The following is a 17,365-nucleotide window of genomic DNA, read 5'->3' as shown; positions in this document are numbered from 1 at the left end:
TTGCATTAAAATAACAACATGTAATCCCTTTATTTCATTTTCAACACAGTACATACAGATGTAAACAATACAACACATTTGACATATGCACACACATATGAAGCACACATGTATTCCAACAATAATTAATACAGTGAGTTCAGGTTTTGGTGTGATGGAGGTGAATGTTGGCATATGATCAAACCATGATGAAAGTATATGCCTTGCCTCCTTGTGCAGTTTAGACTTCCCAACCAAAAAAGACATATAATCCCTTTATTCCTGAGAGGAAGAAAAAAAAAAGAAGCAGCAAAAAATGAGTGATAAGGGCCTGGAAGATTCATATTTTAAGGTTTTATCAGTTACTTTAAGCAAGGAACATTTGATCTGCCTTGGCCAATCTTAGTGTTTTGAGTTTACTATAATCTTTATCCAAAGCAATGAAGGATTTAATTCTACTCTTTGATAGTCTATTAGCTAGAATCAATCACTGGCACAATAGTTAGTTAGATTTCCTTATTTACAAAGCAAAGAATTGAAAGTACAGAAACTTGGATATATACTTATTTCAACCAGGGCAATTGCAAAGCGACCTTGATCAATCATCTGCAATGGCAGGAGAAAATTGGGCTGAACAAGCTAACATCAAACTCAAGCAAATGATGGAAGATAATAGATCACATGAGATTGAGATGGCCGACTGGGGGAGGCACTCAATCTACAAACTACCTACCAGCATCACAGACTTAAACCAGAAAGCCTACATCCCTCAAGCAGTCTCTTTTGGTCCTTACCATCACGGAAAACCTCATCTGCTGCCAATGGAGAAGCACAAGGGACGAGCGGTGATTCAATTTCTAGAGAGATCAAATATACCTCTAGAATTGTTGTTAGAATCTGTGGCAGAAGAAATCCTCATATGCTAGCCTTCCAGCAGAGTGGCAAGAAGACGACAACAAATTCATACAGCTGATGATCCTTGATGGCTGTTTCATGCTCCAAATCCTGCATAGTTATGAACAGACACTGAAAGACAATGCTTACATCGACCCAATCTTCACCAGGCATTGGATTATTCATATGATCCCACATATTAGGCGTGATATGTTGATGCTCGAAAATCAGTTGCCAATGCTGGTTCTTGAAAGGCTCTTTCACTTGGCTTGCCAGACTGAACAAAAGGTCAATTTCTAATCTACTCGATGAGTTATTAATCGTTTGCTTTACGATTACTAATAATGGAGTAATTTTCATAATTTGACGCAGGATGATGAGCATCTCAACAAGCTCAACAACCTCATACTGAATTTATGCTCTCCGAATATAATGAGCATACCAGTCCTAGATAAATGCCTTCATGTTCTAGATGTATATAGGAAGTATCTACTTCGGGGAGAAAAATATGAGGGAGGTGGTAGAAAAAGAAACCGCTTTGCTGTTAGTATCCCATCTGCGACAGAGCTTAATGAAGTTGGAGTTGGGTTGAAGAGAAACAGATGCAAACCTTGAAGACATATCGTTCAAACGTGGAAACCTTAGAGTCCCTCCTATCATCGTGGACGACGACACTGAAATGATGTTGTTGAATCTGATAGCCTTTGAGCAGCAACACGTTGGGGCAGGCAACCAGATCACATCCTATATATTCTTGATGGATAATCTCATCGACAATGAAAAAGATGTGGTGCTCCTAGAATCAAGAGATATCATAGAGAATGCCTTCGGAAGTGAGAAAGCTATTGCTCAACTGTTCAAATCACTGGCTAAAAACATAACACTGGACCCAGATAGCAATCTAAATGAGGTATTAGCCAATGTCAAAATATACTCCGAGAAGCCCTGGAATAAGCGGAAAGCCTATCTCAATCGCACATATTTCAGAAATCCATGGGCTCCTATATCCCTTACAGCTTCTGTCGTCCTTTTTGCCAATCCAGACTGTCTATACTGTATATCCTAATTACAAAAATGACTCTGCCCCCCCACCTCCAGCTGTTCCTCCTCCTCCTCCTCCTCCGCTTTCCAGAAGAAATGGTTCCCGTGGTCACCTATAGGCAGCCAGAGTGCACTTTAAATGTGTTGCATTACATGTTTTTCGCATTTTATTAATTGGATCATAATACCTTGATTTCCTAAGATGAGTTACAACCATAGAGAAAATTTGCAGATAATAAGTTCTGTCTATATCATGAGGACATGAAATGTAATAAAATGGATGATTGTTGCTGGTATTTTATCTGCAGTGAGTCGCAATCAATTTCCCTTACTGTAAAATTAGTCGGTCAAACTCTGATAGATAATACGCTGATATTGAAAATTTAAATGTTTACATCATTGAGAAGATAGAAACTCCAAATGCATGCCGAGATAATTTACACACCCTATGCTCCATTTTCATTCACTGACCAAAATAATCAGAGAAAAAAAATCGGCTTTCCAGAAGGTCGGCGTGATATGGTCTTGTTGCTGTTGAGAATGCAAATCCAGAAGTAGCCACACAATTTGTTGCCATTATTTCATTTTCCAATTCCTATTAAGCTAAGCTGCAAGAGATAACAATTTGGTCAGTTCGCCACGATATCTTGGATGAAATGAAACAACAACAACAGATCGAGCAAAAGAATTTCTTGCAGTTTAAGAGCGAGAAAAGGCCTACAATGTTGTTCTGAGGCTGCTTCCAATAGAATCCATGTAGCATTATAGGGAGTACATTGCAGGCTACAAGGACATAAATCATCAGAGCATGCTTTCCCATCCACTCGAACACCATGTTTACACGCCTAAATCCACACACATCAACCTGTGGAGGAATCCCATGAACACTAGTTAAAATTTTCATAAGTTTATGCTCAATAATGTGACAGTAAAAGAGACGAGCCAAACTGTTAAAAGTCATTTCTTGACGGTTAGATACTAACCATCACATAAATTGCGGTAAAAAGAAGGCCAGCAGCGCCGCCAGTCACACACATGTAGCTGAATGTGTAAAGAGCCTTGTTTATATGCATCCCTACAACAAGTAACCAGATTAAGTTACAGAAAAGAAAAACTATTGCTGAAATCCAATGTGATACTAAAAAAGAAAGTACCTACCAAAGAAGCTCAAACCAAAGCCTACGACTACAAGACATGATGATATGATAGTCCAGTGGACGATTCTATCCCAGTGATCCTGCAAGAGCCAAGGTGAATTGAGTTTATCATAAGACGAACTTCAGATGGAAAAAAGAGAGAGTAAAAGATCTGTGAAGAGGAAATCTCGTCACCTTTAAATGGACGATGATGTGGCCATAGTGTAAACCAACGAAGCAAGTGATAATGGCCATCACTGAACTACAACCACAGTATGTGTGAAGTTCAATATACATGTATATATTAATATAATTTTCAAATGGAATTGAAACACAAGGACTCTTAATAGCTTCTCATCTTACTAATCTTATTTTCCTGCATGATTATAATATGGCAGCGTTCTTTATATTCATGGGAATTTATAGACAATTCCTCGTACATATTCGAAAAAAAGACCTTGCGAAGAAAAGGAAAGCAATATTACACAAACCTCAGGAGTCCTTCGGGATCAAAAGGGGCTTGACACCATGAAGGAGCATCAGGAGGCAGAGGGCCATTATCAGGGGAATTAATGCTGCATTGCTGTGAGGAACACAAATTACGGGGAGGACGGTAGAATTGCCAAAAGGAAATATGGAAAACCAGCAGGAAAAACAAAAATACCTTTGTTCGTGCGTAGACTGGTTTCAAATATAGATGTTGAATGCCCAATACTTTACGATCAATCATTCCAACAGCATTACAAGCTGGTCCAGTGTTACCCCTTGTTCCGCACTTCACCTGTAAATGAAAGTGGAAATCAGGCAAGTAGTTGGGAATTCGAATATAAAATCCAACTCAGAAATCATTTAAGTTGTCAAAAATTCAATAAACAGTGAAACTTACGGAGAAGATTTCCGGTGCTGAAGATGAGGTCTCAGCTGAAATCTGATATTCCCAATCAGGAACATACAAGCCGTATAACAATGAAAGATATATAACGGAAAGCATCAAAACCACAACCCTGGCAGAGGGGGACGGAAAGGGCAAACCATTTTATTCAGCATAAACTATGATGAGCAAATAAAATTTAAACACAACTGAGCAGGCTGCTAGTGTTCTGCAGGTATGAAGAAGAAGTCATAAACAAAGACCCACCAATGAAAACGGTACTTCGTCAGCGCAAACAATTTTGTACCAATGTCATCCTCGCCCTTCAGCCAAATCTCACATAACGCCGCCACTATATATGCTATTGCAATTCTCTGGGGGAAAAAAAGCACATACAGTTTAAAGTTGCAATAACAAAAAATCATCTCATGGCATTACCAGTGTTTTAAAATTCCAGTTGAACGGGAAACCGATGAGGTCACCGGTATGATTTAATAAAATATCGGTTTGGTCAAATGCCGGTTCAACCGGCCGATTGTTCGGTTTTAAAAAATTCAAAATTACGAATTTTTTGATAAAAAAATAACAAAATATGAAAATAAATAAGTGAAAAAAAAAATTAAGAGTAAAAGTTGAATCTAATTGAGATATAAATGGTTATGTTGGACTTGGACTTTTATAATTTATATGATTTTGTTGGACTTTCTTATAAGAATATTTGTTAAATTGATATTAAATTTGGTAATATTGTGTTTAATTTGAGATTGAGAGTGTTATTATTGTGTTTATTACTTTATTTAAATGGATTGAATTTATAGTAATTTTTTCTAGTATTTTTATAATAATTTACAATTATTTTATAATTTATTATGAATTATCAAAATTTCAATTAATTAAATCAAATTGACCGCCCTGTTAAACCTGTTAAACCTGTTAAACCTGTTGAACCGGTTAAACCATTTATCAATGACCTATCGGCACGATTCGAAATCCGATTTTTAAAACAATCGACATTACCTGTTTCATCATGTTACAGAGCATAATCATTAAAAAAACACATTGCAAAAGAGAAATCCTGATCATACCTGCAACACCCCCATCAGTCTCATTTGCTGAATATCAACTCCATAAGTTAGATTGTTTATGCCATGAAAAAATCCTCCTGAACAGGACACATTACAAACAATCCATTTAGACCATCTCAACCGTGCATCATAAGAGGAACTTTCCGCATGTGTGCTTGTAATGAATATATAGGATAGCTAAGTACTCTTGCGGCTGAAGAGAGAAGAAAAACTCTCAATTAATTTTTAGAATAAAAGTTAAAAGTTACTGTGCAGGACCTTGAAGAACAAGGCCTACTAAAAGAAGCTTCAAAGCTTGCAATGTTGCTTTCTTAGTTGCACTAATCCGGCAAGACAATTTCTGCATGAAACAAAATTTCAGTTAAGTTTGAGAAGTTATAACTCGCAATGGCAGTAGATGTCTGCATTGTGTAATATGTTTATCAATTATTATGTTCTATAAAAAGAAGAGACGATTATTAGGGAAAAAAAGAAACAAACATGTTCATAAAAAACACATTTTCTGAGGAAATTATACCTTGTAAGCAAGTGCAAGAGCGACACCGACAATAAATAGAAAAAATGGCATGACAAAGTCTGCAAGGGTTAGTCCATTCCATGGCGAATGATTAATAGCTGGCACAAGTCCTCCCAGATCATCTACTAGTATCATAAGCTAGCATTGAGAACCAGACATTCAGAAGGCAAATTAGTTTACTATAACATACAGCACAAAAAAAAGAGAACAAAATTCAATGTGGATATAACAGAATTATAATCACAAATGGAGGAAAGTTTTTTTTTTTTTTCAAATGGGTTTAAAATAATATATAAAACAAATAATTTTACATTATTTTTTAAAAAAATTACAATTTTTTTAAAAAAATAATTATGATTCCTAAAAAGTAAAAAATGGGAGTTTGTTCCTGAAAGAGCAAAAATTTCTCAAGAGAGAGAAGATAAGAACAAACAAGAAAAACAGAAACTTGAAATGATAAGTACGGATGATAAATGACAGATATGGATTATGAACTCTAATAATTATCAATTAACAATAATATTATATTTAATTCAAAAGTAATTATTATTCTAAAATTTTGGAAATGAGTGAAAGGTCAAGAATCCCTAGAAGTTGTTATGAAAATCCCAAATTTTGGACTTATTTTGACTTACTAAAGAAAAATAACAAAGAACAAACAGACGAAACCTGAATCAAATACGACATTACCGCAACAGTGAGACCCCGGAAGACGTCGAGCGAAACAAGCCGCGGCTGCCGTTGTGGTGGTTGTTGTTGATTGTGACGGTGGTGGTTGTTGGAGTTGGAAGATGAAAGCACCAACGGATCTTTTTCTTGAACCTGTTTCTGTTTGTTCAGATTAACAATAATAGCAGCAGCATTGGTATTCGATACAGAAGAAGAAGAAGATTGAGAGATCTGGATCGCCGATTCAACATCTTTGTTGTCGATCATCATCGACGAACTGCTATTTCTAGTATCAAAATCATCGTCTCCTCCTTTAATAGGCTCATACATACCCATTAATAGAATCCAGAAATCTTTCTTTCTTTTTTTCAATTCCTTTTTATTTTTCTTTCAAAATTCAAACAATAATTTCTTCTCTTGGTTTAGGAATGCTATCCTAGTTCCTACCGATCCTCCTCAAAGATGAGAAGAATCCCAACCTCTCACCCTCTCCTCTCTTCTCCTCTTATTGTTGTTCGTATCAATTGCTTTTGTATGGTTCGCGCATTGTGTATATATAGTGCGAGAATGAGAGAGGAAGATCGTTATTCGTTACAAATATCACACACACACATATATATATATATATATAATACGGAAAACATATAAGGATAACTTCTTCTTTTTTAATTCCACTACCTTTCTTATGGGGTGTAAACTATTGGCATAAGAATAAAATTTAAGAATTTGTTTGATTTGGAGATATCTTTTCCTAATATTTTCATTCCTTATCAATGTTTGGATGAGACTTTCATAGTACATTCACCTTCGTGACAACGTCTTTTTTTTTTTTTTCTTTGGTAAGTGATAATGATTTTTTTTTATGTGATCAGATTTAATCGATAAGAAATGACATACACGGATAATTCAAAAATCATTGTTATGACACCTAATAAATAAAATAAAGTAAATCAAATTTCGTAACCACATAATACACCACTACCAATATCTATTGATTATAATTTTTTGGATATTGTCTAAATTACAAATAAGGTAAATCAAATTTCATAACCACATAATACACCTCTACTAATATCTATTGATTATAATTGTCGGACATTGTCTAAATTATATGTTTTTTAAAAGGATATTATAGATACTTAATCAAAAATAAGTGAAGGTTCTCAATACTTAAGAATAATTCCTCTTTGTTGGGATGAGGAAATGAAATGAGAATTCCTTTTGGAAGGAATCCAGATTTCCTTTGAATCTTATCAACCAAACATAAGAATTATTAGTAAAATAAAAAATCATATTCTTGAAAAATTGGATTCTACGAACCAAACAATGTCTCATTATGTGTACGATGATTATCTCTTTTTTTTTTTTTTTATCCTAGTTGGACATTTCTATAATAATGATAATGATAATGATAATAATAACCTTGCAAATATCTCGCTCTTCTTCAAAGTTGAAGATTTTTTTCAAACGAAAAAATCCGAGTCTTGAGTGAATGACCAACTGTCAAGAGTTCCGTACGCATGGACCCTCTTATCACTTATTATTAGGAGATATTTTCTTAAAAATCAAAGAATATTCGGGTAAGATATTTTTTTAATAAATTGAAAAGATTGGCTGGTTGCGATTGGCAGTGACAGTTATAATATTGCTGGGTGAAGCTGGAATATCTGACTGCAAATAAAGAAACAGGTGGAGGGTGAGAGAGAGTGAAGAATGTGAGAGGTCTTTTTGGAAAGCTGAACTGGTAAATCTTTAAAAGTAAGAAAAAAGAATGGAAAGTGTTGTAATTTCACATCCCCACATCCGATTATATTGTTCGTTTTAGGTTGTCTGGTTCCCTTAAATACATCGAATTCACACGACTTTGTTCTTCCCAAACCCACCTACTAAGGGCTGAAACCCATGGGTCAAAGCTTAAGTTCGCTTTGGGTTGTCTAATTCTCATGAACAAGGACGAAGTCAGGAATTTTTTCCGTCCTGGGCTACCAACCATATACACAAAAAATTGTCCCAACAATCAGGCCTTGGACGTCATCACGTCAAAATCCATCTAAGAGAACTTCGTTTGCCTGGAGCAGCCATCGAAGAGTTACCGAAAAGTGAATTATATGGTATGGGCTCTCTGTTGGGTATTGAGTTGGATTAAGTTAGATATATAAATACTAATTATTTTCCAAAAAATTCACCCAGGCTACAGCCCACCTAAGCCCAAACGTGACTCCGCCCTTACCCTTGAATACATCGAATCCACACAACTTTGTTCTTACCAAACCCAGCTATTAAGGGCCAAAGCATGACTCACTTGGGCTTAAAAAAATGCCTGATTAATTATAAGGGGTGAACTTTGCCCTTATTAAGATAAATATTCTGGCATCCTTTAAGGATGTGAGACTTCTAACTTAAAGGGATTGAGAGAATCCAGTTCTTCGTAGTTAAGGTGATATGGAAATCAGACAAGCACACATTAAACCAACGGATAGTAGCTAGCCCAGTTGGTTGGTTGGCAGTACCGCTGCTCCACTTAAATAAAGTGGCAAACGTGGAGATTCGCTTACCATAAACACGTTGAGAACGGGTCAAATAGATTGGCTACAATGACTGCCGTATACGTTGAGAATATATGCGTGACTTCCACCTCAATTTCAGAAAGGATTGATGAGTTGGGGCCAAACACACGTTTTCAAGGGAATGTTAGTCAACGACAGATGATCACCGGTTTGTCACCATTCAACAAAGAACAAGTTTTGGTTGAGATGATAAAGTTTTGATAACTACCTGTAAATGTGAGAGGTCCTAAGTTCAACTCTCAGGTTTAGAAATTTCGATGTTATTTTCATATATGGGCTAAATCTTTGACATACTTTGTGGACTTAATTCTTTTTGCGGGCTCTGGTCCCGTTCTCCTTGCAAGGGTTTCCGTTTGGTCTTACATGTCTCCAATGTTGCATGGGTTTTTGCCCGGTCTTATCTGTCGCCAACATTGAACGGATTATGTTGATGACCCGAGTTTAGAATTGACTCAACTGTTCAGTGGACATGTTGGGTTGAATAATTCGAAGTTACTACAAAAAGTATCGAACAAAGCTTAGGTTTTGTAGTGGGCCCCTTTTGAGGTGGATTGCTGGAAAGCTAAGAAAGATCTACAGATCTGCTAATAATGAAGCCCACAAAATTGACAAATGCGCCATGATGGAGTAATGGGCCAGCTAGATTTCCATCAACTCACTCATTACTAATGCAGAGCAATGCTTGGAAATATGCGGGCCTGGATTTAACACCAGGGGTTTTTCTTCTGATTCTCATCATTCTTTCCCAGTCTCGGGTCTTGCCTTTGGAGAAAGAAAGAAAGGGGGATACAAACTTTAAAAAGGCAAAATGAGAGAGAGTTGTGAATCTAATTCAGTCAACCAGAGTGTCCTAAGGCATTTTGCTATCAGACTCTTCTTGTCAGGGGTGAATTCTACAATAAATTATTGGTTGATGGATGGGAGCCATCAACGGTCCTGCAAATTTTTTTTAAAAAAGAAAAATAAGAGGATCTTAAGGTCGATGGAGCTGCTGACGCGTAGGGGTGTAAATGGTTGGTTTCAGTAGGGTTTTTTTTAATCGATCAATCAATCAGTTAATGACGGTTATTCGATTGGTATACCGTTCTATCCTTATTAAATAAATTTTTACAGCCTTACTGACAGCTGATAAAACACCTGCAACGTGCAAACCACACATTTTATTACATTTCATGTTGTCATGATATAGACACAACTTATTAAATATTAACAGCTAGCAAATTCTTTATGGTTGTCAAAATATGGGCTTCCTCAGTTGGTTTTGCCCTTTATAAAATCAATGGAAAGAACCTAAACACTTGGTGACCTTACAGAAAATTGAAGAAGAATTATAGAGAAAACAAAATATAAATTAAGCTTGGTGAATGCTCAACAGTAACAATAATTGACCAAGACTAACATATTAACATGAACTAAAGAAACATAACTGATGCATTACAGCAGCAATGCATCTAACAAACATGACTCAGGAAGGGTCTTGCAAGCTCTAACATTAATGGTTGCTACTCATCTTAGGAAATCAAAGTACTATGATCCCGAAAGAACACATAACGCGACACATTTAAGGTCCACTCTGGCTATCTATAGGTGACAATGGAAGCCGTATCTTCTGGAAACCGGAGATGGAGGAGGAGGAACAGCTGGAGGAGGGCGATGAGAGTTGTTTTTGTAATAAGGATATACAGTATAGACAGTCTGGAATGTGGTGATGACAAAAAGGAAGATGGCAGCTACAAGGGATATAAGAGCCCAAGGATTTCTGAAATACGTTTGAATGAGATTGGCTTTCCACAAATTCCAAGGCTTATTGTAGTATTTTTGGACATCGTGTTGTATCTCAAATATCTTGCTATCTAGGTCCAGTGCTACGTCTTTAGCGACTGAGTTGAACAGTTCAGCAACAGCTTGTTCACTTCCCATCCAATTCTCTATGATCCCAGTTGATTCCAGGAGCGCCACATCTTTTTCGTTGTTGATGATACTATCCATGAAGAAGATATAGGATGTGACCTGGTTGCCTGCCCCAACATGGTACCGCTCAAAGGCTATCAGATTCAAGAACATCCATTCAGTGGCATCGTCCACAACTATAGGAGGAAGTTTAAGGTTTCCGTCTTTGAACTTAATGTCTTCAAGGCTTGCAGTTTTACTTTTCTTGAACAGGATACCGGCTTCATTAAGCTCTGTTGTGAAAAGAAACACAGAATATAGATTGACAAGATAAACAGAGAACGAAGGGGAAAGTGAAAGTGATATTTTTCTCTATCTTAATTCTTTCTGTTTACAACCCAAAAAGAGTATTTATATGTACAATGCTTAAATAAAGAATAAAATAAATACAAGATAAAGGCTGGAAAGCACTAGAACTCTCGAGATAGATGTTGTTAGAAAACTCAAGAAGTGTGTCAATGTGTACTATCTCTTATACGACAACGTTTGGGCTGATAACATCCCCCCGCAAGCTGGACTGTGGGGATCAACCACGTTCAGCTTGTCCAATAGTGAATGGAACTGTGCAACTCCAAGAGCCTTTGTTAATAAATCACTGAGTTGATGAGCTGAAGGAACATGTTGTAGTTTAATAAATCCAGACTTCACCTTTTCTCTAACAAAATGACAGTCCAACTCTATATGCTTGGTTCGCTCGTGAAATACTGGATTAGTCCCAATATGTATTGCAGCTTGGTTATCACAGAATAAAGAAGCTGGAGTTCTAAAAGGAATTCGCAATTCTGAGAGGAGTGATGCTATCCATACCATTTCACTACATGTTGTTGCCATCGACCGGTATTCAGCTTCAGCTGATGATCGCGAAACAGTAACTTGTTTCTTTGACTTCCATGAGATTAAGGCATTTCCAAGAAATATGCAATATCCCGTAACCGATCGCCTAGTATCAGGACAAGAAGCCCAATCAGAGTCGCAATAACCGTGCAAATCAAAGTTTGTAGATGATGGAAAAAATAATCCCTTCCCAGGTGTTCCTTTGAGATATCGCAAGATTCTATGAACACCCTTCATGTGATCCTCTGTTGGAGATTGCATAAATTGGCTGAAAACATGTACTGAAAAGGCTATATCAGGCCTTGTGATTGTAAGATACATCAACTTTCCGAGAAGTCTACGATACATTCCTGGATTTGCCAAAGGAATTCCTCCAGTAGCTGAATATTTAACATTCTGCTCCATAGGGGTTTTAGCAGGTTTTGCACCCAACAATCCAGTCTCATGCAAGAGATCTAAAGTATATTTGCGCTGAGATATAGCCATACCTTGTTGAGATGAATGAACTTCCAGGCCTAGGAAGTATTTTAATCTCCCAAGGTCCTTTATTTTGAAGCATGACTGAAGGTACCTTTTCACAGCAACAATCATATTAGAATCATTCCCACCAATAATCATGTCGTCCACATAAATTAATAGGGCAATAAATTTTGATCCCGAACTATAAGTAAACAATGAATAATCATTTCGAGATTGGTTAAAACCAAAAGCAATAAGAGCCGAGACAAATTTTTCATTCCATTGGCGCGAAGCTTGCTTCAAGCCATAGAGTGACTTCTGTAATTTGCAAACCAAGCCATTGGACTGTTGATAATATCCAGGAGGAGGATGCATATATACTTCTTCATATAAGTCACCATGAAGAAATGCATTGTGCACATCTAGTTGGTGCACCTCCCATTTGAAAGCACATGCTATAGCCAAGAAAATTCTGACAGTAACAATCTTGACTACTGGAGAAAAAGTTTCATTATAATCAAATCCTTCCTTTTGATTGAATCCTTGTGCCACCAATCGCGCCTTATAACGCTCAATAGATCCATCTGCATGATATTTTATTTTATATACCCACTTTGAACCAATTGCCCTTTTTCCTGGTGGTAGATGAACCAATTTCCAAGTTTGATTTTCTTCCAAAGCCTTAATCTCCTCATCCATAGCCTTGCGCCACTCTAGACACTTTACTGCTTCAGGAAAGCTAGCAGGTTCATGATGTGCAGTTATGGAAAAAAGAAAATGTTTATGAGCAGAAGAAAATTTTGTGTAGTTGATGTACTTACTGATTGGATAATGACAGAAGGAACCCTTGTCCTCTTGAGATGAGCAGGAATGGGAATCATGGGATAAATTGTCGCATTCATAGTCTTCAAGATAGGAAGGAGGTTTCTTTGCTCTACTGGAGCGCCTAAGAGCTGGAACATCAGTCAGAGGAGATTCATTATCAATAGAACCTGAATGATCTTGCAATGCATCTAGAGGAATATTGGTTGGAGAGGAGTGAAAGTCTTCTTGATCAAGTTGAACAGAAGGTTGAGACCTCTGAATGATTGGATTTTGACTTTCTGAGAGTGAATCACAAGTAATTGATGTCTTGAAAGGAAAGGTATCTTCACAGAAATTTACATCTCTTGAAATAAATATAAGATGTGTCTCCAAGTCAAACAACCTATAGCCTTTGATCCCAAAGGGATATCCTAGAAAGAGACATGCTTTTGCCCGAGGATCAAATTTATTTCTTTGATGTTTTTGTGTAGATGCAAAACATAAACACCCAAAAACTCTGAGATGATCATAATTAGGTTTAGCATTAAAAAGAATTTCAAAGGGACTCTTTTTATCTAAGACGCGAGTAGGAAGTCTATTGATCAAATGTACTGCTGTTAGCACACAAAAACTCCAAAAACTCTCAGGTAGATTTGCTTGGAATCTTAGGGCTCTTGCGACATTAAGAATATATTGGTGCTTTCGTTCTACAACCCCATTTTGTTGGGGTGTAGCAACGCAAGACCGTTGATGCACAATTCCTTTACTTGAATAGAATTGTGGCATTAGAAATTCAGCCCCGTTATCTGACCTTATAATTTTAACTTTCGTATTAAATTGAGTTTCAACATAGTTGCAAAAAGCTTGAATAAAAGATCGAGCTTCACCTTTTGATTTTAGCAAGTAAACCCAAGTAGCTCTGCTATAATCATCCACTATTGTAAGAAAATATCTGTAATTGTCAATAGAAACAGTTGCATTTGGTCCCCAAATGTCCATGTGTACAAGTTCAAATAAACTAGAAGTTCTTGATTGACTAAGTTTAAAAGGACTCCTCCTTTGTTTTGCTACTGGACATGTTTTGCATGACACATAAGAAGAACAAAGTTTTGATAGACCTTCGGGCAAAAGAGACACAACAGAAGGAGATGGATGTCCTAATCTTTGGTGCCAAAATTCAGATTTGTCAACCAAGGAAGCAAAAGACCAATGTTCTTGAGGACCAAGCACTGATTTGTTCAAAAAATACAGCCAATTATGCATAGTTCCCATTCCAGTCATCTTCAAGGTGACTGGGTCCTGCAGCCAGCAACCATTGGAATCAAACACTAACACACGATTATGTTGTGAAGTTAGCTTACTGACAGAAATCAAGTTGATTTTAAATGAGGGAACACAAATAACATCATTGAGAATAAGAGTATCTGAAAGGCGCAAGCTGCCTATATGTGTTATGGCATGTTTCTCACCATTGGGTAGCCTCACAAAAGAATTTGTAAGACTTTTGCTTTCAGATAAAAGGGTTGTGGAACAAACAACATGGTCTGTTGCTCCACTATCAATGATCCAAGAGACATTACCAATAGAAATGGAATGAAGAGCGGAAGATATTAAAGGATATAAAGTGCTAGTCATACCTGCCATGGCTGAAACTGATGACATATTTTGATTTGGAGGATTCTGAGCATCACTACCTGTTTGATTTCCTGAAACAGAAGAGTTTCCAGAGTGACTTTGCAGCTGCAAAAATGCCATTAATTGCTGACATTGTTCTGGAGTAAGTTGGAGGCTGGAAACAGAATTAGCAGACTGAGTTATTCCAGCTTCAACTTCATTGATTGAAGACCGAGCATTTTGTGCCAAGTTGGGATTTGAAAAACCCTTTTGCCTTCTTTGAAGATTCGAAGGAAAACCATGAAGTTTATAGCAGCGGTCAACAACGTGCCCTTGTCGTTTACAATGAGTGCAAAACAACCCTTCCTTAGTATTGTTAGTGGCTCTGTTGAATTTTCTTTGTTCAGCAAAAGATTGAGTTTTTACTGCCATTGCAGATGGTTCAGAAAAGGTTGGTACTGCAGAGGTTATAGCACGCTGTCTTTCTTCTTGGAGAACCAGAGAATAAACCTTGTTTATAGGAGGCAATGGATCCATCAAGAGGATTTGACTTCGCACATGCGCATACGTATCATTCAATCCCATAAGAAATTGCATCACACAATCTTGATGCTGATAACTTAATAGGATTTCCATAGCTTCAGTACTAACAGTTGGGAGAGGACGATAATGGTACAACTCATCCCAAAATGCTTTAATTCTTGTATAATAATCAGTTACTGAGAGAATGCCCTGAGAAATTGATGCAATTTCCTTTTTTAATTCATAAATTCGGGGTGCATTAGAGGGTGAGTACCTGTGCTCCAGCTCAACCCACAAATCTCGTGCAGTGGCAACCTTAGATAGACTAGCTGCAATCTTTGAATCCATGCAATTTCGTAGCCAGGTAATAACAACACTGTTACATCTTCTCCAAGAGGCATACTTTGAATCTGAAACATCTGGGGCTTTGATAGTGTCATCAACTAGTCCTTGCTTGTTTCTTCCTTCCAATGCTGTTAGTATTGTACTACTCCATATGTGATAATTTTCATTAGTGAGATTCAAAGAGATTAGTTGACTGGTAGCATAATCACTTGTTGAAAGATGAAACGGATCATCATATGGATTGACGGATGTTGCGCTTGTAGCAACCAATGAAGCCTCAGTTGAACCTGAAGTTGAAGACATCTTGACAGTAAAACACAACCTAGCTCCGATACCATGAAAAGAAACACAGAATATAGATTGACAAGATAAACAGAGAACGAAGGGGAAAGTGAAAGTGATATTTTTCTCTATCTTAATTCTTTCTGTTTACAACCCAAAAAGAGTATTTATATGTACAATGCTTAAATAAAGAATAAAATAAATACAAGATAAAGGCTGGAAAGCACTAGAACTCTCGAGATAGATGTTGTTAGAAAACTCAAGAAGTGTGTCAATGTGTACTATCTCTTATACGACAACGTTTGGGCTGATAACAGTTGCAGATGGGAATAATGGGATGTAAACATCATCAAAGATGCTTCCTGTATCATCTCCCTGATATTGTGGTCCCAGAAGTAGACTCTTCCTATATACATCCAGAACATGAAGGCATTTGCCCAGGGATGGCGGCACAACTATATAGGGAGAGCATAATTTTAGTATGAGCTTGTTGAGATACTCATGATCATCCTGCGTCAAAGTATAACATCTCCATTATTAGTAATCGTAAATCAAACTATTAATAACTTAACTCATTGAGTAGATTAGAATTGACCTTTTGTTCAGTCTCACAAGCTAAGAGCCTTTCAAGAACCAGCATTGGCAACTGATTTTCGACCATCAACATATCACGCCTCATATGCGGGATCATATAAAGCTGCCCATGCCTGCTGAAGATTGGGTCGCTACTGCTGTAAGCAAAGCCTTCCTCTTTCTTTTCATACATATGCAAGATTTGGAGCATGAAACAGCCATCAAGGATCATCAGCTGTATGAATTTGTTGTCGTCTTGTTGCCACTCTGTTGGAAGCATAGCATATGAGGATTTTAAATCCTTCACCACTTCTGCCAAGGAATCAATCAACACTTGCAGAGGTTTCTTTGATCTCTTTAGAAAATGAAGCAGCGCTCGTTCCTTGTGCTCCCCCATTAGCAGCAGATGAGCTTTTCCGTGATGGTAAGGACCGAAAGAGACTGTCTGAGGGGTGTAGGCTTTCGTGTTTAGGTCTGTGATGCTGGGAGTTAGTTTGTAGATTGATTGCTTCTCCCAGTCCTCCATCTCCTGTGAATTATCATCAGCCTCCATTTTGTTGAGTTTGATGTTAACTTGTTCAGCCCAATTTGTTCCTGCCATTGCAGATGATCAAGTCGCTTTGCAATTGCCCTGGTTGAAATAAGTATCCAAGTTTATGTACTTTCAATTCTTTGGTTTGTAAATAAGGAAATCTAACTATTGTGCCAGTGATTTATTGATCGAAAATGACAAATAGCCCATGAGAGCCCAACGAATAAATATAAATTCTATTGTTTTTTAAAACACAATCTTAGAATTCATTATTTTTGAAAATTTAATTTAAAAAAACAATAGAATTAAGATTTACCCGGCAAACTCATAGACAATGAATATGGTTAAAAAGAGCTTCATACGTTGATTCTGAATATGTAATACTTGACCTTCCATGGACTACCTAACACTACTGTTTATTTATTGACTAATAGACTGTCAAAGAGTATAATATATTCCTTCATGGCTTTGGTTAAACATTACAGTGAACTCAAAAGAGTAAGATTAATGGCCAAGGCAGATCAAAAGTTCTTGCTTAAAGTAATTGATAAAACCATGGAATATGAATCTTCCAGACCCATATCATCTGCTTCTTTTCTCTAAGGAATAAAGGGACCACATGTGTTTTTGGTTGGGAAGTCTAAACTGCACAAGGAGGCAAGGCATGTACTTTCATCACGGTTTGATCATA

General features: G+C 37.0%; 2 protein-coding genes and 1 pseudogene across 3 annotated transcripts; 1 reads left to right on the top strand and 2 right to left on the bottom strand.

The window, feature by feature from the left end:
- Positions 1 to 500: 500 nt before the first annotated feature.
- Positions 501 to 1,939, top strand: LOC120008017 (annotated as a pseudogene).
- A 283-nt stretch (positions 1,940 to 2,222) lies between these two features.
- Positions 2,223 to 6,766, bottom strand: LOC120006939 (heparan-alpha-glucosaminide N-acetyltransferase). Of its 2 annotated transcripts, none has more exons than XM_038857064.1 (13): positions 6,193 to 6,766; positions 5,524 to 5,661; positions 5,265 to 5,346; positions 5,007 to 5,083; positions 4,189 to 4,295; positions 3,937 to 4,054; positions 3,715 to 3,831; positions 3,542 to 3,633; positions 3,246 to 3,312; positions 3,073 to 3,151; positions 2,898 to 2,989; positions 2,636 to 2,779; positions 2,223 to 2,522 (listed from the first exon to the last, which is right to left on the bottom strand). In XM_038857064.1, the coding sequence occupies exons 1-13, from the start codon at positions 6,526 to 6,528 to the stop codon at positions 2,496 to 2,498; spliced, it is 1,476 nt and encodes a 491-aa protein (XP_038712992.1). In that variant the 5' UTR covers positions 6,529 to 6,766; the 3' UTR covers positions 2,223 to 2,495. The 2 variants fall into 2 exon arrangements, with proteins under 2 accessions (XP_038712992.1, XP_038712993.1); XM_038857065.1 differs by having other exon boundaries at positions 6,214 to 6,766.
- A 7,157-nt stretch (positions 6,767 to 13,923) lies between these two features.
- Positions 13,924 to 15,688, bottom strand: LOC120007200. Its single transcript, XM_038857402.1, has 2 exons — positions 14,444 to 15,688; positions 13,924 to 14,105 (listed from the first exon to the last, which is right to left on the bottom strand). The coding sequence occupies exons 1-2, from the start codon at positions 15,588 to 15,590 to the stop codon at positions 14,062 to 14,064; spliced, it is 1,191 nt and encodes a 396-aa protein (XP_038713330.1). The 5' UTR covers positions 15,591 to 15,688; the 3' UTR covers positions 13,924 to 14,061.
- Positions 15,689 to 17,365: the final 1,677 nt, after the last annotated feature.

Source organism: Tripterygium wilfordii, chromosome 10 (genome assembly GCF_013401445.1).
Source record: "Tripterygium wilfordii isolate XIE 37 chromosome 10, ASM1340144v1, whole genome shotgun sequence".
NCBI classification, from domain to species: Eukaryota; Viridiplantae; Streptophyta; class Magnoliopsida; order Celastrales; family Celastraceae; genus Tripterygium; species Tripterygium wilfordii.
The sequence above is the reverse complement of the archived record's forward strand: the minus strand, read 5'-3'. Positions and strand labels throughout refer to the sequence as shown.

Excerpts from the sequence above, each read along its gene's own strand:
- LOC120006939 (XM_038857064.1), bottom strand. The coding sequence starts at position 6,528 with ATGGGTATGTATGAGCCTATTAAAGGAGGAGACGATGATTTTGATACT. Across the intron at positions 4,296-5,006 it reads GACTGATGGGGGTGTTGCAG|AGAATTGCAATAGCATATAT; the intron begins GTATGATCAGGA and ends TTTTTCCCCCAG. Across the intron at positions 3,832-3,936 it reads CAGCACCGGAAATCTTCTCC|GTGAAGTGCGGAACAAGGGG; the intron begins GTAAGTTTCACT and ends TTTCATTTACAG.
- LOC120007200 (XM_038857402.1), bottom strand. The coding sequence starts at position 15,590 with ATGTCTTCAACTTCAGGTTCAACTGAGGCTTCATTGGTTGCTACAAGC. Across the intron at positions 14,106-14,443 it reads ATCAGTTTCAGCCATGGCAG|GACCCAGTCACCTTGAAGAT; the intron begins GTATGACTAGCA and ends TGCTGGCTGCAG.